The sequence below is a fragment of the Aureobasidium namibiae genome (assembly GCF_000721765.1).
Source record: "Aureobasidium namibiae CBS 147.97 unplaced genomic scaffold scaffold_11, whole genome shotgun sequence".
NCBI classification, from domain to species: Eukaryota; Fungi; Ascomycota; class Dothideomycetes; order Dothideales; family Saccotheciaceae; genus Aureobasidium; species Aureobasidium namibiae.
Genome location: NW_013581198.1, coordinates 706,726 through 726,190, shown reverse-complemented (window position 1 = coordinate 726,190; position 19,465 = coordinate 706,726). Strand labels below are relative to the sequence as shown.

At 52.0% G+C, this 19,465-nt stretch overlaps 10 protein-coding genes across 10 annotated transcripts; 3 read left to right on the top strand and 7 right to left on the bottom strand.

Moving 5' to 3' along the window:
- Nucleotides 1-893: 893 nt before the first annotated feature.
- Nucleotides 894-2,963, bottom strand: M436DRAFT_26450 (RNA-binding domain-containing protein; the record flags this gene model as incomplete). Its single annotated transcript, XM_013570635.1, has 1 exon — nucleotides 894-2,963. A coding segment is annotated over one exon (2,070 nt), but the record flags the coding sequence as incomplete, so codon positions are not given.
- Nucleotides 2,964-3,277: 314 nt separating this feature from the next.
- M436DRAFT_49317 (Arginase/deacetylase) lies at nucleotides 3,278-4,507 on the bottom strand (the record flags this gene model as incomplete). Its single annotated transcript, XM_013570715.1, has 3 exons — nucleotides 3,278-3,809; nucleotides 3,860-4,092; nucleotides 4,151-4,507. 3 exons carry the CDS (start codon nucleotides 4,505-4,507, stop codon nucleotides 3,278-3,280), a joined length of 1,122 nt encoding a protein of 373 aa, XP_013426169.1.
- Nucleotides 4,508-5,028: 521 nt separating this feature from the next.
- On the bottom strand, nucleotides 5,029-6,539 carry M436DRAFT_49368 (uncharacterized protein; the record flags this gene model as incomplete). The annotated part of the gene is made up of 5 exons (XM_013570724.1): nucleotides 5,029-5,462; nucleotides 5,517-5,825; nucleotides 5,881-6,129; nucleotides 6,177-6,456; nucleotides 6,510-6,539. 5 exons carry the CDS (start codon nucleotides 6,537-6,539, stop codon nucleotides 5,029-5,031), a joined length of 1,302 nt encoding a protein of 433 aa, XP_013426178.1.
- A 190-nt stretch (nucleotides 6,540-6,729) lies between these two features.
- Nucleotides 6,730-8,916, top strand: M436DRAFT_49651 (P-loop containing nucleoside triphosphate hydrolase protein; the record flags this gene model as incomplete). The annotated part of the gene is made up of 4 exons (XM_013570781.1): nucleotides 6,730-6,942; nucleotides 7,012-7,083; nucleotides 7,136-8,728; nucleotides 8,782-8,916. 4 exons carry the CDS (start codon nucleotides 6,730-6,732, stop codon nucleotides 8,914-8,916), a joined length of 2,013 nt encoding a protein of 670 aa, XP_013426235.1.
- An 85-nt stretch (nucleotides 8,917-9,001) lies between these two features.
- Nucleotides 9,002-9,737, bottom strand: M436DRAFT_16684 (DUF1000-domain-containing protein; the record flags this gene model as incomplete). The annotated part of the gene is made up of 2 exons (XM_013570629.1): nucleotides 9,002-9,419; nucleotides 9,478-9,737. Coding segments are annotated over 2 exons (678 nt in total), but the record flags the coding sequence as incomplete, so codon positions are not given.
- Nucleotides 9,738-10,084: 347 nt separating this feature from the next.
- Nucleotides 10,085-10,794, bottom strand: M436DRAFT_14126 (uncharacterized protein; the record flags this gene model as incomplete). Its single annotated transcript, XM_013570627.1, has 3 exons — nucleotides 10,085-10,279; nucleotides 10,331-10,694; nucleotides 10,751-10,794. Coding segments are annotated over 3 exons (603 nt in total), but the record flags the coding sequence as incomplete, so codon positions are not given.
- A 403-nt stretch (nucleotides 10,795-11,197) lies between these two features.
- On the top strand, nucleotides 11,198-13,390 carry M436DRAFT_83075 (AAA-domain-containing protein; the record flags this gene model as incomplete). The annotated part of the gene is made up of 1 exon (XM_013570984.1): nucleotides 11,198-13,390. One exon carries the CDS (start codon nucleotides 11,198-11,200, stop codon nucleotides 13,388-13,390), a length of 2,193 nt encoding a protein of 730 aa, XP_013426438.1.
- Nucleotides 13,391-14,020: 630 nt separating this feature from the next.
- On the top strand, nucleotides 14,021-15,022 carry M436DRAFT_49697 (uncharacterized protein; the record flags this gene model as incomplete). Its single annotated transcript, XM_013570792.1, has 2 exons — nucleotides 14,021-14,239; nucleotides 14,309-15,022. Coding segments are annotated over 2 exons (933 nt in total), but the record flags the coding sequence as incomplete, so codon positions are not given.
- Nucleotides 15,023-15,578: 556 nt separating this feature from the next.
- On the bottom strand, nucleotides 15,579-16,100 carry M436DRAFT_49153 (uncharacterized protein; the record flags this gene model as incomplete). The annotated part of the gene is made up of 1 exon (XM_013570682.1): nucleotides 15,579-16,100. One exon carries the CDS (start codon nucleotides 16,098-16,100, stop codon nucleotides 15,579-15,581), a length of 522 nt encoding a protein of 173 aa, XP_013426136.1.
- A 333-nt stretch (nucleotides 16,101-16,433) lies between these two features.
- M436DRAFT_22609 (uncharacterized protein) lies at nucleotides 16,434-19,278 on the bottom strand (the record flags this gene model as incomplete). The annotated part of the gene is made up of 5 exons (XM_013570632.1): nucleotides 16,434-17,063; nucleotides 17,299-17,457; nucleotides 17,523-17,607; nucleotides 17,648-17,764; nucleotides 17,915-19,278. Coding segments are annotated over 5 exons (2,355 nt in total), but the record flags the coding sequence as incomplete, so codon positions are not given.
- Nucleotides 19,279-19,465: the final 187 nt, after the last annotated feature.

The following is a 19,465-nucleotide window of genomic DNA, read 5'->3' as shown; positions in this document are numbered from 1 at the left end:
CGACGGCTGACAATAGGAAACAAAAGCTCTCCAAAGAGTGACGAGTTAAAAATCATCAACAAGAAAGAAGCTATCGGTACACAGAGGTCCAATGGCAGATGTTTGCTGAAACGTGGAGCCTGTGAGAAGGTATCGTTCCTGCACTCTCCGTATGCTGTATACACTTCCTCATTGGGAAGATAAACTCGATCTGTCGAATCCATTAGCGTTAAAGCAAGGGAGATGCCTTTACACGATTTCAACACGCGTACGACGCACATGAGTGAGTGGCAGAAAAGACATTCGAGGCTTCGAGATGCACAAAGATCCGTGACGATGGACCGACTACCGACGGTAGTGGTGGCCCGATGGTGACACAAAGGCCAGAGCTGGATCCACAACCAAAACCTGGTTCTTTTTTTCTTGCGCATCAATCTGTGGTCTGTGAACCTGGTTGAGTATCAGGATCCAACCTGTCTGGGCCTTGCTCAACAATCTGGTTACTTGCATTTCGATGGAAGTTGTGTTGCAATGCTTGTATGACCATTTGGCCCTACTCACTTGCGACTCGACATTCGTAAATACCTTGCGAATACACAATAATGAGCAAGATAGATTGTATTTGAAGAAAGCTCGTTTTGGATTACAATAAGAAAGGAAATTGTACGAAAAATGTTGGCCGGTTGACATCTTATCGGCTTCACTCAATCAACGCCAATGCTGTATTTTGTCCCACTGCCACTTCGTCCAGTCAACAACACTCGAATATCATGTATGACAGACTGCTCTTCTGACCGAGCGTCCAGCATGGATCCGCATGTCCAGCTGCGACAGAGTCAAAGACACAGGGGTCGCACATGCTTCATGCCGTGTCGACGGGTATGAACATCGACACTTCCTTAGGCACCTCCCTGCTTGCGAGCACGGCGAGCCATGCGCTTCTTCTGGATGATTTGCTGACGCTTCGCCAATTTTTCATCGGCAGGAGCCTTCTTGTCCTTCTCCTCATCAACAGGAGCCTCGTCCTTTCCGTCTCGCTTGCGCTTGCGATCGAACTTGCCTCCTTTGCCGCCAAACTTGGTGTCACGAGCTGACGGCTGTCTCTTACCATCAGCAGTGGGTGCGGTGGCATGGTATGAGCGCTCGCGAGCCTTCTCCTCCATCTCCTTTCTTCGCTTGACGACTTGGGCATTCTCGATAGCGAACTCGACAATCAGTCGCTTCTTGCGATCGGCAATCATCTCTTGCGACATCTTGCCCTTGCCCTTCTGTTCTGTTGCTTGGTAGTCGATGGAGTGACCGTTCAACCAGCGCAGACCCATCAGCGCTGAACGATGTGTGTAGTACTCGATGAAACCGTATCCACGACTGCGTCCTGCTCCACTCTTCTCCTCTACCTTGGCACCCTCGCGACCTTCGAAGACAATCTTTGCTTGCTTGACAATACCCTTGGCACGTTTCTTGCGATCGGCTTCGGCCTTTGCATCCTCTTCGCCACCTCTGTTGAGCTCCTCTCTGTTGAGCTTCTGGCGCTTGCCCTCTTTGACATCAGTTGCGAAGCCGACAACACCTTTTACAGCGAGTTGCTTCAAGTCTTTGGATGTGATGGTTCTGGGTAGATTGCGGACGGAAAGACGGGTTAGACTCATGTGCAAAGAAGGGTTACTCTCGATGAGAGTTTTTCTCTGCTTGGCACTGGCTTCTCTCATGGTTCTTTCCGAAGGAGGAAGCTGCTCGTACAAGGGGGAGTTTGAAGGGATGGTACCCTCGGACAGCAAGTATAGGCGTCTTCTGTCTGTGTCACGCTTGAAACGGTTGGCAGCACCCTCCTCAGTCAGACGGTTGGCCTCGTTCTTGTTGACGGCACGGGATACCTGCAGAACGCGACCATCCAGGGTGAACTTTCCAGTAGGATCGGCGTCTTCGTTCTGCAAGACCGAGTGGGTCATCTGTATAGAGCCGTCCTTGGCCTTGGGGTCGTTCGGACGAGGAGGCTGGTGTCTAGGGGCATTCTTGAGAACATTGTCGGCATCGTCGACTTCGTAAAAGCAGACGAAACCAGTACCTCTGGGTCGCTCGGTCTCTTGGTCAACGACGATTCTTGCGTAGCGAACTGAGCCGAATTGTGTAAAGTGGTCCTCGAGATCCTCGTCAGTGCATGAGAAAGGCAGGTTGCGGATGAAAAGGGTGGACGAATTGTCCTCCGTTCTTGGCTTCATGTCCTCCTCATCCTCATCATCCATGACGTCGATGTCGTCGCCCTCGTCTCCATCTTCAGAGCCAGACTCATCGTCATCCTCATCCATAATGTGCTCGCTGGCGCCATCGATTGCATCGTCTTCGGCGGCGTCTTCGTTGGTTGTGTCCTTCTCTTTTGTCTCCTCTTGAGGAGTGTTGTCCCAGGTCTCCTTGTCGACGGCCCAATCAACAGCCAGTTGTCGTCCATCGATCTCCTTTCCGTTGACTCCCTCGATGGCCTTCTCAGCGTTGGGTCTGCCACGCATGATGACGAAACCGAAACCACGGAGCAGGCCAGTCTTGCCCTTGGGGAGGACGGTGTGCTTGACCTTTCCGTAGCTCTGGAAGAGCTTTGCGAGTTGATCCGGGTACTTGATGCTCCAGGGAAGGTTTCGAACGATAAGTCTGGGGACTTGGGCGGACGCGCGCTCCTTGGCCTGACCCTCTCTAAACTTCTCGCCGGCCGAGGGAACAGCAGCAGCGCCCTTCTCACGGTGTCTGGGTTCTGCAACCTCGCAGCGCAACTTCTTGCCATCGACAGCGAAGCCGTTGAACTCTTCCTTTGCCTTCTGGCAGTCCTCGGCGTCGGCGAAAGTGACGAAACCATAGCCCTTGCACTTCTTTGATTCCTTGTCGGTGACGGCGACGGCGTGCTTGATGGGGAAGGAGGTGGAGAAAAGCTCGGTCAGAGACTCGGAGGTGGCAGACTCGGGCAGCGAACGAACGAAGAGCGAGCGGCGCTGAGCAGCGGCCTCGACTTCGCTTTCCTTGTCCGAGACGACTTTGGTGGCAGCGTTGGTCTCGACGGCGGCCTCGGTAGCGCTTTCGACGGCGGCCTTGACTTCTGCAGCGTCCAGAGACATTCTCTGCTTCTTGCGTGGAGGAGTCATGATTGGTTTTGTGGTCTTGTATGGATTGCAGAAAAAAGTACAGGCAGCAGCAAACAGGGCCCAACTTTTTTGGACTGAGACTTCGTTCCGAGGCGGATGGCTGGGCCTGTGCTTGCAAGCTCCCGCCTCCACACCGCCTTGTACCAGACCATCACCACCAGATTGCATGTCTATCCTGCCTTGACAGGCTGGTCCACCATCAATTGCAGCAAGGACATGACCACCTCTGCCGCCGCCAGTGTAGTCGGCTCTCCAGCGTTGTCGTAGATCGGTGCCACTTCTACAACATCTCCTCCGACAATATCCAGCCCGCTCAATCCATCAAGAATGGTCAATAATTCTCGCGTGGTCCAACCTCCAACTTCTGCCGTACCAGTCGCTGGTGCGAATGCAGGATCAAGAACATCGATGTCAACACTGATGTAGACCTTTGTGCCGGCAACGCGGCGCTTGAGCTTTTCCATCACTCCCTGCGCTGCGAGTCTATCGATATCTCTGGCTGTCATCATCTCGAATCCACACTTGCGATCGTTCTTAAGGTCATGCTTCTTGTTGGCAACCGGAGCCCGGATTCCTGCGTGGATCGATGTGTTTCTGACCAGCCCTTCTTCGTGCGCAATGTGGAGGAACGTGCCGTGGTTGACTCCCGCGTAATGCGATACTCCGCCTCCAAGCACCTCCGGGTCCCACGTATCAATATGACTTAACTCATGTTAGCTCCACGACATCTCTTGTCAGAACATTACTCCTACCTGTCGAAGTGTATGACGCTGACAGGTCCCCAATGCTTGAACGTGGACCTCAAAGCAGAGAGTGTCGTGGTGTGATCACCACCCAGTGTGACAAGTCTCGGCACAGCGTAGTCGGTCGAGTTAGTAGAACGGTTCGAGATGATCCTGTGTGCTGCATCAAGCTGTTTCAAGGCCACTGTATTATCCAACACGGTAAGAGGAGCATCTCCGCAGTCAACAATCGTAGCCCATTCCTAGTATCCAAGTCAGCTCAGCGATGCGAGCCAGTGCCTGATGAAGCTCCGTTGTTACCTTGAACAGATTTCTGCCATTGTAGATGCTCCAAGAAAAGTCCGGGTGTATGCGACGCGATCCTGCTCTGATACCATTGGGCCCAAATCTAGCACCTGGCCTTGCAGTCACGCCAGTATCAAACGGAGCACCCAGGATAGCAATGTCGTACTTCTCGGGCCCGGCCTTGTCAAGACAGTGAACGTAAGGAAGGTTGGCGAAGGTGGTTAGTCCTGCAAATTTGGCTCCAGTAATATCTGTGTCTTCAATGCCTGAGCCTTGCGTCAAGGGAAATTGGAATCCTGCTACAGGCGGAAAAGTTATGTCTCGGCCTGCAGCTGAGGAGGCAAGCAGCAAGATCGGAAGCACGGAAATCATTGTCAGAGTCTGATGTTAAAATCAGATTTAGATAGAAAGATGTCAGGGCAGCACATATATGTATGAAAGCGCGTCTCAGATAGCTGCCCGAAGTGTTGACAAAGGTCGATTGATGGTCGGCTAGCTCAAAAGGGAAGGTACTGGCGTAACGCAGAGACCGGATCAACGACGGCTACAACAGCAGTGACGATACTCATACTCCGGTCAATGATACACCAGCCTGTCATGACTGAGACCAATCATCCAGGGATGGCTCACAGAAGGACATGGACAAGCACATACGGCTGGAAAACAAGGACAGGGTCGTAATAGAAGCAATCGGGACTTGGATGGAATCACGCAAATTTACGCCATACCGGAGAATATCGTGAATCATAGACCTTATGAATTCGATAGTCTAGAGCACAATGGGAGGACGAGAAAATTGGGACTACAGAACGATTGTGTTACTCCCGTCTTGGTTGATGTATGTATGAGACACCAGAGAATGTTTGCGTAAGGATTTGCGACAGACAGGTTCCTTAAGCAGGCTTCTTGCCCTTCAACAGAGCCTCAGCATCCTTGTCTCTCACGTCGCTGCTTCCAGATCTCTCGCTAGGTTGAAGACCCTTAGGAGGAGCATCTGCAGATTCAGCTGTCACACTCTTACGAGCAGCCTCTTTCAGACGCGCAGTGTCAGACTCTCTGATATCCTTTGTCTTCGTCTCCTTCTCGTCATCACTGTCGCCCAAGCTGAAAGGGTCGTTCTCTTCCGACTCGGGATTAGGCGCGATCGAGGTGAGGGGCTGCCATTTGGCTGACTTGGAGGCAGCACCAGGAGATGGCTGGCGTTGGTTCCTTCGGTCTATGGCATCCACTTCATCGACTGGACCGGACTGGGGAGGAGCGACGTTAGGCTTGTAGAGATCAGGGTTGGCCAGAGGACGATTGCGCGAAGACGAAGCACGAGGTTGAGCTAGTTGTAAAGTCAGCGCATGTGTTCCTGTCGAATCGAGTTCTTTTGACATACCTTCGTCGTCACGAAGCTCCAGGGCAGTAAAGTCATCGTCTAGAACGCGGTTGTCCAGGTCGTAGCGATCCTTGTCGGTGCTCTTCCTGCTCACATCGGCTGATCTGCGAATGCCATAGAGCTGTTCCGACTGCGAAGGGCCGTAATTTTGTCTGCGAGGAGGGCTGTCCTGCCTGGTAGGACCCTCATACGGGTCGTCGTTGTCATCTCCGTCCAGCTTCTTTCTGAAGTCGGTGATCCACCTGTTGACCTTTGTTTGTGTTTCCAAGAAACCTTTGCGGACATTCTCCTTGATCTGGGGAAGTTCATCTGCAAGCATGTCAGCCAATATTCCGTCGTTTGTCCAAGAAGGAGCAATCAGTACCATCGAAGAAGTTGTATTCTCTGTCTTCCTCTGCACCGCCCGGACGCTGCTGCCTCGGACGAGTAGGAAGCGGCGGGCCGCGATCATCATCGTCTCGTCTGGTGCGCTGAGGACGCGACTCTGTCTGAAAGTGCTGGGCAAGTTGGCGGGCGTACTGCTCGTCGGCATCGAGCTGGCGCTGCGCCTGGGTAGGCCTTGGAGGGCGCGGTGGTGGAGCTTCCTCAGGCTTGAAGTCTGGGTCGGACATGGCTGCCAGCAATCAGCCATAGCTCTTGAACCGATTGTCTATGACGTACCTAACAGAGCATTGAATGCAGGCTCGACGCTTCCACCGCTGGCGACCAAAACAGCTCTGATGACCTTGGAGTCGATTGTGGGAAAGGCCTCCTTGAGCGTCTTCTCACTCTGGGCCTGAGGGCTCAAGGGACGAGCAGGCTTGGTCGGAGCATCTTCGTCTTGGACCTCGACGAAGCTGACCTGCTTAGGAGTGGGACTCTTGAGAGGGCTGCTTTCGTGGTGGTCGTCATCGTCAAAGTCGAGTTCGCGTGCTGTTGTTGGCGATTCGCCGCCCGTTTTCTGATAGCCGGTCGCCTTAGTCTACGCAGACGAGATATACGTAGCACACTTACGGGCTTCTCTGAATGTGAGCCTTCGGACATGTTGTGATGTTGATGTTGTGTGACAGACGTCAAGATGTTTAGGCTGCTAAGCCGAGGGGCAGCGAGAGCTTGTGGACCCTGTCTCAGACCAGCACCGACCAACACGCCCAGAAACTGAAGCATCATGTCATCCATCGATACAACACTATCGGCATACAACGAATCTTTGGAATTATCATGGTAAATCATCATGGCCGACTTCGATCTGTCTCGGGAATTCATTCCTGCACTACACAAACCTTCCTCCTTACTGCCAATCGCCCGCCATCGCAAAAGTATTCTCTACCTGATAGAGACATATCCTGTTGTCATTGTCGTCGGCCAGACAGGAAGCGGTAAAACCACCCAGATCCCTCAGTTTCTACATCAGGCAGGATGGTGTGATCAAGGGAAGATGGTTGCTGTAACTCAGGTGGGTGAGTACTTAGAATTTGCAAACATCCACCATGACACCGACTCACAGGAAAATTAGCCCCGTAGGGTTGCTGCAACTACAGTGGCTGCAAGAGTAGCTGAGGAGATGAGGTGTAACCTTGGTCAAGAGGTACCATCAATCTTTCGCAAATACACAGTTTCGACAAGGCTGATAAACACAGGTTGAATATTCAATCAGATTCGAAGATGTGACTTCGGCAGCCACAAAAATCAAGTTCCTGACGGATGGTCTTCTACTTAGAGAAGCACTCGTGGATCCATTGTTATCGCGCTATTCGGTCGTCATGGTAGACGAGGCTCATGAACGCTCTCTGAGTTCTGACATCCTACTGGGAGTCTTGAAGAAGATCAGGAAACGCAGACCAGACTTGAGAATAGTTGTCAGCAGTGCAACTCTTCAAGCCGAAGACTTTCTGAGTTTCTTTGTTCGTGATGAGAACGATTCCGACAACTCGACAAAGGTCGACGAACCTGGTGACGTCGGTCGCATTGTCAATCTCGAAGGCAGAATGTTCCCAGTCGACATACATTACTTGACAGCTCCTGCCGAGGATTACGTTGAGCGATCTGTGCAGACTGTCTTCGACATCCACACACAGGAAGGCGAGGGCGACATACTGGTCTTCCTCACCGGCCGCGAGGAAATCGACACATGCATGTCCATGATTGCTGACCGCTTACCCTCCTTACCCCCGGGATCACAAGCACTCCAGCCACTACCACTATATGCTGGCCTCTCAACCGAACAGCAGATGTACGTCTTTGAGCCTGCTGCGGAGAATACCCGAAAGGTCATTGTGGCTACAAACATTGCCGAAGCGTCGGTGACTATCCCTGGCATCGTTTTCGTCATCGACTCTGGGTTCGTCAAACTACGAGCATTCAATCCTAGTACTGGTATCGAGACTCTGACAGCTACTGCGGTATCCAAAGCTGCAGCGACTCAGAGGGCCGGTCGAGCTGGTCGAACCAAGTCTGGGAAATGTTATCGACTGTACACCGAAGCTACCTATGATTCTCTAGAAGATGCGTCTGTTCCCGAGATCCAGAGGAGCAATCTGGCACCGGTCATCCTACAACTCAAATGTCTAGGAATTGATAACATAGTCCGCTTCCCGTACTTGACACCACCACCATCAGAGCTAGTCATCAGAGCACTTGAGATGCTATATTCTCTAGGAGCACTGGACGACTACGCGAGGCTAACGAAACCATTGGGCGTTCGTATGGCAGAACTGGCTGTAGAGCCCATGATGGCAAAGGTGCTGCTGTCTGCTCCAGACTTTGGATGTCTGAGCGAGATATTGACGATCGCCGCTATGACAACGCTACAAGGCGCAGTATGGTTTCAACACGAGGGAGAGAAAAAGGCCATGGAGACATCGAGATGGAAGTTTGCAGTTGCAGAAGGCGACCATCTCACAATGCTCAACGTGTACCAAACGTTTATCACCAAGGGCAACAAGGACGCTTCGTGGTGTCGCAATCATCACCTCAACTTCAAAAGCATGACAAGAGCTGTCAGTGTACGAAATCAGCTCAAGCGATACATGGAGCGATTTGGCATCAACGTGGAAGAGTCGTTGAGCTCCAAAGGCGTCTTGACAGTTGGAGGTCCGGACAAAGCAGAGCAAATACGACGCTGTCTAACAGCAGGCTACTTTGTGCATGCGGCTAGGATGCAGGCAGATGGCACGTTCCAGACAGTGGATGGTAGCATGACACTGCATGCGCATCCCAGCTCTCTCATGTTTGTGAGTACTCCCCGTCCTGTAGTCCAAAAAGACAGCACTAACAAGATGGACAGAACCGAAAGGCGGACTGGGTCATCTTCCACGAAGTCATGCAGACTGGAGAGAAAACGTTCATCAGAGACATAACAAAGATAGAGAAGAGCTGGCTGACAGAGTACGCACCTACGTATTACCAGATACGCAAGTAGCAGCCTTGATGGCGGTGCATTATTGTATCATAGGCCTTGCTTCTTTCCACTCTTCTGGTTGACAAAGTGATTACAAGCCATTGCCCCGGCCACCTGCACCTCCCAAACGACTTTCCAGTTCACCTCTGACGCCAGAGACCATCTTGTGATCACTAGGATTGGCAGCAGCCTCGTAGACGAAGTTGATGGGCTCACGGTTCAGAGCCATCCACTCACCCTTGAAGCCCAAGTACGAAATGCGAGTCTCGTCCTCATCGCCTCGTCCCCAGTTGTCCTCAAAGAACAGGTCCAACGAGCGCACCGTGTTGAACAGAGCGCGCTTGACGGGGACTTCTTGGATATCGTTGGTCTGTGATAGTGACAGGGTTTGGGTTGGGTGAACCTCTGAGGCGGTGCTGAAATCGAGGTCGTCGCGGTTGATGAAGAGCTTGAGGGTCAGAGGCGCCGAGTCGGATGTCGATGTGCGGATCATGATGGAACGGAGACGGATCTGGGCGGTGAAGCTTTTGTTGGTCGACTTGTCAATAAACTGGTCGCAGAGTGGATGGATGGGCGGCGTACGGGATGTGCATCAGCAATTGTTCGTCGGCATCGCTGCAGAGGTCGGGCTCGGGGTTCAGCCGCTCATCCCAGGTCTTCTTGCAAACTTCACTTCCAGAGCCCGAGGCGCTCTCGTTCAGTGTGTTGATGGCGTCAAAGTCGATCTGTCGGTAGAGGCTGTTCTGCAGAGCTGGTGTGATGTCGTCCGAGTGATCGTGGGCGCCGTGGGCATGGCTGTGGTCGTGGCCATGACCATCGTGTTCGTCGTGACAGTGCGACATGATGCTGGTGGTGTTTTGGTGAGCGATTGATTGTTTCTTCACATGTTTGCGATTTTGCTGATGAGTTCTCAAATCCGCGCTGCCCATTCATGTCATTGCCATTGTAGCCCGTGCGTCATGCATGGTTACCTAGGTAGGTAGGTAGGTAGACACGAGGCTCGGGCAACAATTGCAACCAAGTGGACTAGACGGATCTCAGGGGCGCGTGTATATACATAATATCAGAGTCATGGGTATTGAACAAGAACACCACCATCCACAAAACCAAAGAACACCACCGTCCAATCATGTCGCGTGTCTCATGCAAGTATAGGTTCCGCACCGTTGTCAACCTCTCGTTCTCTTGCTCGCCTCGCCGCTCTTTCCTTTGCCGTTTCTTTGGGTGCGTCTACAGGCACGTTGGGCATGGGCGCGATGACTCCCTCTTGTACGGTGCTCGGCATCCTCAGTCTGTTCGCTTCGGCTGCTAGAGCCTCGAGCTCATCCTCGACTTCGTCCTCCTCTTGGTTGGTCATTCTTGTTCCAAGCATCTCGTTGATCTCCTGTCAGATTGTCAGTGGATATCCGCGAGTCTGGACAAGAAAACAACGTACGTTCTGGTACGCCTGGGCCTCTTCGTTCTCGCCCAGGATGAGCTCAACGCGTTCCAAGCCGCCCATCTCCTTGTGTATCTCTTTCAGCACCTTTGTGCCTTGCTGCAAGCCAAAGACGACATCTTTCTGGACGAGGGCGAATTCGACGTCGCTCGTAAGGGTCTCGAGCTGAGCCAATTGCTGATCTGTTTTGACGAGTAATGACTCCTGGTACTTCTTCTTCCTGAGGGCGAGCAGAGCGCGTCTTTTGTCGCCGTTCCGCAAGCACTCCTTGGCTATCTCTTTCTCTCGGTTGGTGATGATGGTGATGCGCTTCTGGTACTGGTGCAGCTTATCGCGCTGGTTCTTCATGTCAAGGATGGCCCTTGGGTGCGAGTCAGAAGGGTGGTGGCAGCGGCGGACAAGGACATGGTGGCTAACCTATCCTGGGCGGATATCTTGGGCGTACTCGATGAGTTACCCATGGTGAGAGAGATATGCAAGGTTGGGCACAGTTGTGTGTACAGCAGCGCGTGCCCCTCGAAGGCAGACGGTGGATTGGCATGTGAATATTGATGTCATTCGGAAAAGCCTCGGCCATCACGAGGCTCTTTCCTTTTTTGTGAGATAATGTTGCTGCCTGTGCTGTTGGGTTGACCAGATTGTGGACAGATGGGTTGTCTCGTGCAGCACATTGCGTGTATGACTGAGCCATGTGAGTCAATCTGGCGATGCATAGAGACGAATCCCATGTTGAAAAGCCGACCGAGAGAACCAAAACACTTGGGTGCTTCGACCGGCGACAGCAGCCCCACATCTGTCCCTGAAAAAAAGTCCATCGACTGACCAAATCACCTACCGCTTCACACACACACAACCCATCCTACCATGCCCGGACGGCCCTCCTCCCGCCTGCGTCAGGGCCTTGACAATGAAGTCTATCAGGCCGTGACTCATCTGCTTCAGGATCCTACCAACAGACCTGACGTGCGCAGTCTATATCAAGCCATTCAGCGCTCCAACTCCAGTCTCAAACGCAAACCGAAGCGATCTCTCGAAGACAGCCTCGAGCGCATCCTTGACACTCTCCAAGATGACGCTCAAGAAGACGAAGAGGCCGAGGCCGAGAAGCTCGCTTTCACAGAAGACGTTCCAAACATCATGAATAAGAGCATTACTGGCTCCTGGAAGATTGCCACTCCGGCTACCGCTCCTGGCACCCCGGCAGTCAACGGCTCTGCAACAGAACTAAAAAAGAGGGAACCCAACGGAGAACCTGTCAAGAAGCGCCTGAAGCGTGACAAGAACGACGAAATCGACCGTTCTCCGCCCACTGGCATCGCTCTCGAGGACTTGGGTGGTGTCAACGATGTCAAACGCCAGCTCATGAACCTTCTGACTCTGCCTCTACTTCGTCCTCAACGCTATGCCGATCTCAACGTTCCTCTGCCTCGTGGTATCCTTCTCCATGGTCCTCCCGGATGTGGTAAATCTATGCTGGCAAGAGCAAGTGCTGCTAAGCTCGGTGTTCCTTTCATCGAGATTGCCGGTCCATCTGTCGTGTCAGGAATGTCAGGAGAATCCGAGAAACAAATCCGCGATCGTTTCGACGAAGCTCGTAAACACGCTCCGTGTCTGATCTTCATCGACGAGATCGATGTCATTGCTCCGAAACGTGAGAGCTCGCAAAGTCAGATGGAGAAGCGTATTGTCGCCCAGCTTCTGATCAGCATGGACAGCTTGGCTCTGGATAATAAAGAGAACAACGGCAAGCCTGTGATCGTGCTCGCCGCTACCAACAGACCCGATACCATTGATTCTGCTTTGCGACGAGGTGGTCGCTTTGATACCGAAATCAACATGGGTGTTCCTAACGAGCCTATGAGAGAAAAGATTCTGCGTACGCAGACGAGAAACACTCCCATCTCCGACGATGTCGACTTCCCTAAACTTGCAAAGATGACTCCTGGTTTCGTGGGTGCTGATCTGAGAGATCTTGTTGGCAAGGCTGCTACTTGGGCTATGGACCGTTATCAAGATGCCTTGATCAGGCAGGTCGAGGCAGACACTGACGGAATGGAGCTTGACGACAACCAGGAACCCAATGTTGACGAACTATGGGATCGTCTTGTCATTCGTGCAAGAAACACAGACATGGAAGAGCCAGAGGGCTTCGAGACGACCATCATCCCTATGGAAGCTTTTTTGACTGTCCTACCCACCATCACCCCGTCCTCCAAGCGTGAGGGCTTCGCAACGATACCAGACACTACCTGGGATGACATCGGTGCACTCACCAGTGTCAGAGAAGAGCTTCAAACTGCTATCGTGGAGCCCATCAAATCGCCCGACTTGTATGCTGCCGTTGGTATTTCTGCGCCTACTGGTGTCTTACTCTGGGGTCCCCCCGGTTGTGGTAAGACATTGCTCGCCAAAGCAGTCGCAGCCGAGTCCAAGGCCAATTTCATCAGTGTCAAGGGTCCAGAACTACTCAACAAGTACGTCGGAGAATCAGAACGCGCAGTGCGTACACTCTTCAACCGCGCTCGCTCATCGGCACCTTGTGTCATCTTCTTTGACGAACTCGATGCACTTGTGCCTCGTCGAGACGACTCGCTTTCTGAAGCTTCTGCACGTGTTGTCAACACCTTACTCACAGAGCTTGACGGTCTGTCTCATCGCGCGGGCATCTACGTTATCGCTGCGACAAACAGACCCGATATCATCGATGAGGCCATGATGCGCCCCGGTCGTCTTGAAACCAAGATCTACGTTGGTCTGCCTGGCATGGAGGAGCGTGTCGAGATCTTGAAGGCTCTGATCAAGTCAAGATCCAAGGAAGGTAGAGCAGGTGTATGGCCGGTCGGTATCGAAGAGATTGCTCGCAACGAGAAGTGCAATGGCTACTCTGGTGCTGATCTCGAATCACTTTTGCGACAAGCTGGGCAGCACTGCTTGAAGCGCGGAGACAGCAAGGTCGCCCAGGAGGACTTCCAGTACGCCATCAGTGTTGTACACAAGAGTGTCGGAAGTATCGAGAAGTATGAGAAGCTGAAGAAGAAGTTTGCAAGTGGATTTTGAGTATGGCGAACGCTTGGCCCGTCCGAAAGAGCTGTTTTATCGTATACCCCAGTAGATTTGGAAGAGTTGATGCCGGGACTAGGAATTTTACTTCTTTTGATGCTGACCAGGGAACTTGACTTCCCATTTACTAGACATGTGCGTGAAGAGTGGCAGGCACCGAAGTGATTGCGTGATCTCGAGATAACACAAAGCATGCCCATCAAGGTTGCGTTTTCAGGCAGCGAGAGCTTTCTGAATGGTTGAACCAGGAAAGCCGAACGAATGCCCCTGGGATTACGGAAACATTGAAGCTTGCAAGTGCGTCAGTGAGTATGCTTGTTGGCACGCTACATGTCTTCGTCAGTTCAAGATTTAAAGGTAGATAAGTTGTGGTTGAATTCGGCGCTAAATCCTTCGGCTGCGATCTCCCTCTCTCCTTCCTGAAAAACACGAGGATTGTCCCCGCTCCCATGCAACTTTCGAACGGCTCTTCAAGCCGCAGAAACGATTCCCGGGTCAAACACGGTCCCAATGATTCTATTTTCGCCCAAGGAGATCCTCTCGTCTTCCTTCCTCATACCTTTGTCAGTCAGTCACTAGAAGTGGATACGAAAACACGACATATACGAAGGGGCATTGGATTCTTACAGCATGGATACGCCCGAGTCATACGGCAAAGGGAGTGCCAGATGGCAATGCATTCTGAATGGCTACACGAAATACTGGTATCTGAGATCTGCTCTCCGCTGGTTGTCCATCGTCTCCTCTGTCACAGCCTTGATTGTATTTGGCATCGTGTATCACACCTATGCTGAGTATAAGCACGTTCATACTCTGTATCTTGGTACAATACTTTTCATCGTGGCTGTAAGTGATTTGTTTCTCCTTTACTGCGAATGCGGAAATATGGCAAGTCATACTCACTGTCAGCAACAGCCACTTCTATCTTTCATTACCAATGCTACCGCTCTCGCGCTACTTTTCCTCCTACGAAGGAAGTTTTTCGCCAATCCCGGATGGTTGCTATCTGGCGACCTCATCAGTGGTCTGCTGATGTCCTTAAATTTGGCCTTCAACGGACAATACATTCCAGGCTGGTATGGCGGTTTCTTAGAGGACGGACTAGATGCTCTTCAGACCCCATGGTGCTTTTGCTTGGTATTGGGAGTATTTCACGTCCTCCTCTTCTTGTGCGAGATCTGGGAAGTGCATTACTATCGACGAATGAGGAGAGAGCAGAGTTACGTTCATCGAGGCGACGACGATGACTCGAAGCATGTGCCTTCGAGCCCCAAAGACGAACGTGCGGAGCCCCAGGACATCGAACTACAGTCGCCTACTTCGCCAATCGAGCCGTGGAGCGAGGCTCCGGATACGCCTTCACACACAGAGGTTCCGGAAAACGCTTTGGTCGAGATGCCAGGCACATTACGAGTGGAACTGCCAGATGGACGAATTCTGGAACTACCCGAAGGATGCCGGGTGGAATTGCCAGCTGATCATCGAGCTGAGCACCGAGCTGAGCTACCGGACAACAGAAGACTGCGATTGATCACACAGCCCTACGAGCTTGACTCGACGTCTACAGCGTCTACTCAATGGTATGGCAGCAGTCCGGTGGCTCCCTCTTACAAGACGCAAGATTGGTAGTCGTTCAGCATATCACGAAATGTTAACGTATATGGAAATTTGAAATCATTGAGACTCCTGATTTTACATGTGAGGGTTGAGGCACGTGAATATAGTTTCCCCATTCTGAACTCTCGATGCCACGTGCAAGGGGCGGTCATTTGTCCCCCGCCGTCGCTTCTGTCAAACGATGAAGAGCTTCATTGATTCACGATGGCTTTTGCATTTCTCACGATCATCGCCGGGGAGGGTACCACCTAGAATATTGCACCGCTCATCTGGTAGATCTACTCTGCATCCTTCGCAAGGCTCGTAACTTACTAGATGCTTTCTGAACGGATACGTGAGCGCCACTTCGATCTCTGCTGCAAGAGTGACACTGGATTCATGATTTGGTTCTCGAGGTGATCTTGATAGTCGACGATTCATGTCTTATAATTTGTGACATCTGTTCCTCGTGCCCAATTCGGTCTGGATATCCGCAAACACAGGCAACATTCGGCAAAGGAGTAATAGAAAAGATCAATATATAGATTTTGACATTATAGAAGCGAATAGATAGCACAGTAGAACATGTCTAGTGGTTAGATGGCAAGTACCACGGACCCTTGCTGTCTCTGAAGACTTCAGTCTCGGTACCTCCGCACACATCTTCATATCTCCACCAGAACTTGGTCTCGTTTCTTGCACCACCCTTCCAATCTTCGATACCCCACCATTGACGGCGAGATGCAGCATCATAGCCAGAGACGGCGACGGCACCAATGGGAATTTGAATGTGCACGTCGAACATCTTGCGAGCGTACTTTTGGTACCAGATATTGGACCACCACGTTTCGCGCAGGGAGCCGCTGGTGGCGTAGTGGCGCATGTCGTGTTGAATGACAGCCGGTGTGACGCCAGTCCAGGCATTGGTGAGAAGCGAAACATTGGTCCATGATGTGTTGCGAGAGGGAAGGAGCTCGTGGCTGTAGGTCCAGAAGGGGGGCAAAGATGCACCGATATCAGGCCCAATCTGGCTGATGCGGCTGTCGCTGATACCGTGCTTAGCGTTGGCTGCATGCACTGATTCTACATCGCCAAACTTGACGAATTCCATGTCACCGTCGGCATGGGCAGCCTCAAAGGCAAGACCGCTGGCGTAGTCCAGACCGATACCAAACTCTCGCGAGAGATCAGTCTCTCTCAGTTGCTGTGCCTGTCTATCCTTGACTGCGCTGGCGTTTTCCCAGAGAGATGAGAGCCACGATCCAAGACGTGCGAGAGCTGAAGCAGGGGGCGTCTTATAGGACTCGCGAGCCATTTCCTGTTCGGCAAAAAGCTGACCAAGAACCTTGCCTTCTTCTTGGAGGTGTTGGTCACCCAGGACGCGCTTTGCGGCCTCGGCGTATAGCTTACGCATTTCCTTGACGGGGCCCATAGCAAAGCCTGAGTTTATGTATCGAGGACGGTGCTTGGTGAAAGCATCCTTCTTCTCGCCGACTTCAGCATCAGTCTGAGGTCCGTAAATGTCCCTTGGCAGTGTCGACTCTGGCACTGCAGCACAAGCTGGATCTTCTGGATTCCATGGCGAGCAGTCTCTCTGAGCACCGAAAATAATCTTTTGACGGATACTCAAGACGTCGGCAGTCACTCCGAACTCCTTTCTGATTCGCTCGTCTGCGTTCCTGTTGGATTCAAAGTACCGATCGAGGAGTGTCTGAGGGCGCAATTGGAACCAGGTGTTCAGACCATCGGCTATGATTACCAGATCCTCATCGCGAGTTGTCGAGATGTTCCTGAGGTGCTTGTCGATGCCAAGGATGCTGGTCTTGCGAGAGACGCGTTGGGCCAAGTCCACAGTGGAGTCAGCATCTTCTTCCTCCTGCTTACTGCCCGCAAATCCTATCAACATTGGTTCCGGATAATTCAGGATGGCGCTACTAAGAATAGTTTTGCAGTAGTTGGCATCTGCGTGCCTCACTGGATAGACCATTCGCAGGTAGGCTGGAGGCAACAATTCCACTTTGGTGGAAACTGTAGATTTGGCAGAGCCATGACCACCCTGTGTTGTTAGATTTGGCTGGCGGAAAAGCGAGAATGATGCGAAAGCACGTACCGAAGACATGAACAGGAATATGGCGAGAAGGAATCCAAGGATCACGATGACCGGTTTGGCATGTCGTGGAGATCGCTTGGTGTGCTCTTTCTCAAAACCGTCCTCGAGGTCAACTCGTTCATAATTCGGCCCATCGCCTTGCCATAGGCCTTGCTTGAGCTTATTCATGACACCTTGAACCGGCATCGTGTCGGCGGACGTTGCGAAAAGACTGAAAGTGCGAAAACAAAAGACCAACCGAGATAGGGCAAAAGAATGGAAATTGTAAGCAAAGGACGGAAAAATAGTAGAACCCCTGAAGGGTGATCTTGTCGTAAGAGAGGGCAGGAACACTTGTGTTTCGCGCGCATGTGCGAGACTGACTCCCTAAGTAGATCAATGTACTTAGCAAAAACGGCGCGGGCGAAAGTCCACGCTTCCTACGAGCGCCGAGTGGTTAGCATGAGCCGCTGCGTCTGTGCCAAAAAATGAATTAACAAGGATCCATAAACCCACTGGTTGGGACCCCCTTGGAAAAGGGTTGTCGCCATCCTATCTGCTAAAATTACTCGAAGCCCGTTCTCGCCGATTTATGCATGATTGCAAGCCCTGCAACGCCTGCCAGCTGAATAAAAAAAAGCCACCTTTTGATAGGAACGCCGTTCCGCAGTCTTGATAGTAGCGGACTCCTAGTATCGGAAGAGGGGCCATAGTGGTGGAGACACGTCATTCCTTCACCTGAAGCACGAATCGATCAAAACATTTTGGAATTGTTTCATTGTTTTTGAGGGTGTATTATTCTACGAGGTTTACGACATTAAGAAAACAACCTCTACGGGTGATGATGAGGTCCCTTCTTCTTGAGCGTTTTCCGAGGGAAGATCTGATCCTCGTACGTCTTGCACAGACTGGTCCATGAGTGCCAGCCGCCATTGTCAGCCCATGCTCCTCCCTTTCCTGCCTCTGGGTCACTGGATTCAATCTTGTACCATGTCTTGCCTGCAATGGGCTCCTCGCTGATAGGTCTATCGGGCATTCTCAGGCTGGCTTTGCGGAGCTCTTCGCCATCTTGGTAGAACCAAAGCTTGTCCCACCACAACTCGCGCAAAGACTTCTCGCCAGTAAAGTGCAAAGTGACAGGAGCCAGGTCAGTGACAGTGTTGACACAAAGACTGACATCCTCCCACGATTTCGGATACTCGACTGAGGTATTCGATGCAGGTGGTGAGGCCTCGAACGCGGCGAAAGGTGAGCGCGAAGAAGAAATGTCTTCGGCCACCTTAAAAGTGTATCTCTCTGCAGTAACATCGCCGCCTTCGCTTGTCTTGGTCGCCCAGGAGTCACTTGGACGGATCCAGGCTAGGAATTGTTTGTAGAAGGCCAAGGTCTGGAACATAGCTGAGAAGTAGTCGATACCAATGTGGTACTCGGTTCTCTGTCCGACATCAAACTCGGGAATCTGGCGAGGCGGATCCTCTTCTTTGCGGAATTCCTCTCTGTATCTTTCCTTTGCTTGGGTTTCGAGAAGCTCTTGATCCAGAGACAGACGAGCGAATTCTTGGTCACCAAAGACATTGGCAAAGTAGAATTGATCAGAGTCTGTAGTGTGGTTGTAGTGGATCAGGTCGAGAGTTGCTTGGAACACGTCAATCATGTCCTGGATAGGTCCCATGATGGTTCCTGAGTTCAGCCACCTGGGCTCGTTGTGTGTCTCTCTGTAGTCGTTGGGTTCGGGGCCAAAAGCGGTCGGGGAGAGACCAGTGTGCGGAACAGCCCAGCATGCAGGGCGACTGAAGTCGATGGGCCAACAGATCTTGTCAGGACCGAAGATGACGGTAGTGCGGTGATCGCCCTTCTCGAAAGCGTCTTGGCCGAAAGCCTGGATGGTTCGCTGGTCCATGTTCGCATTCATCTCGAAATATCTCTTGAGCAGAACGTCAGGTCGCAATTGGAACCAGACGTCGTAACCGTCCAGGATGAGGACCAGATCATCTTCCTTGCTGATAGGCTTCAGCCTCTTCATGTAAGCGAGTAGCGTCTCGACTTTGGCAAGATGTTGCTTGTAAGGGTTGGCTTCTTCGTGTGCGCCCCAGTTGATCAAGACCGGGGTGGGGTAATCGAGGATGGTTGAGGAGAGGAGCAGCTTGCAGAAGTCGCGGTTGCTGCTTGTCGCTGGGATGAGGTAGTGAAGGCCGGCCTTGCCATTGCTGCTTGACGGCGTAGAGGATGTCGAGGCTGAGGGTTTCTGGGGTTGTGGTAAGGAGACGGCAGCTGCAGTCGATGTGGACTTTGCTTACTGTAGTGCTGATCGAGTTGACCAGGCCGCTGACCGAGTGGGACGCGGTATGTGTGAACAGCGTGATTAGAGTTACGAGCACGACGACAAA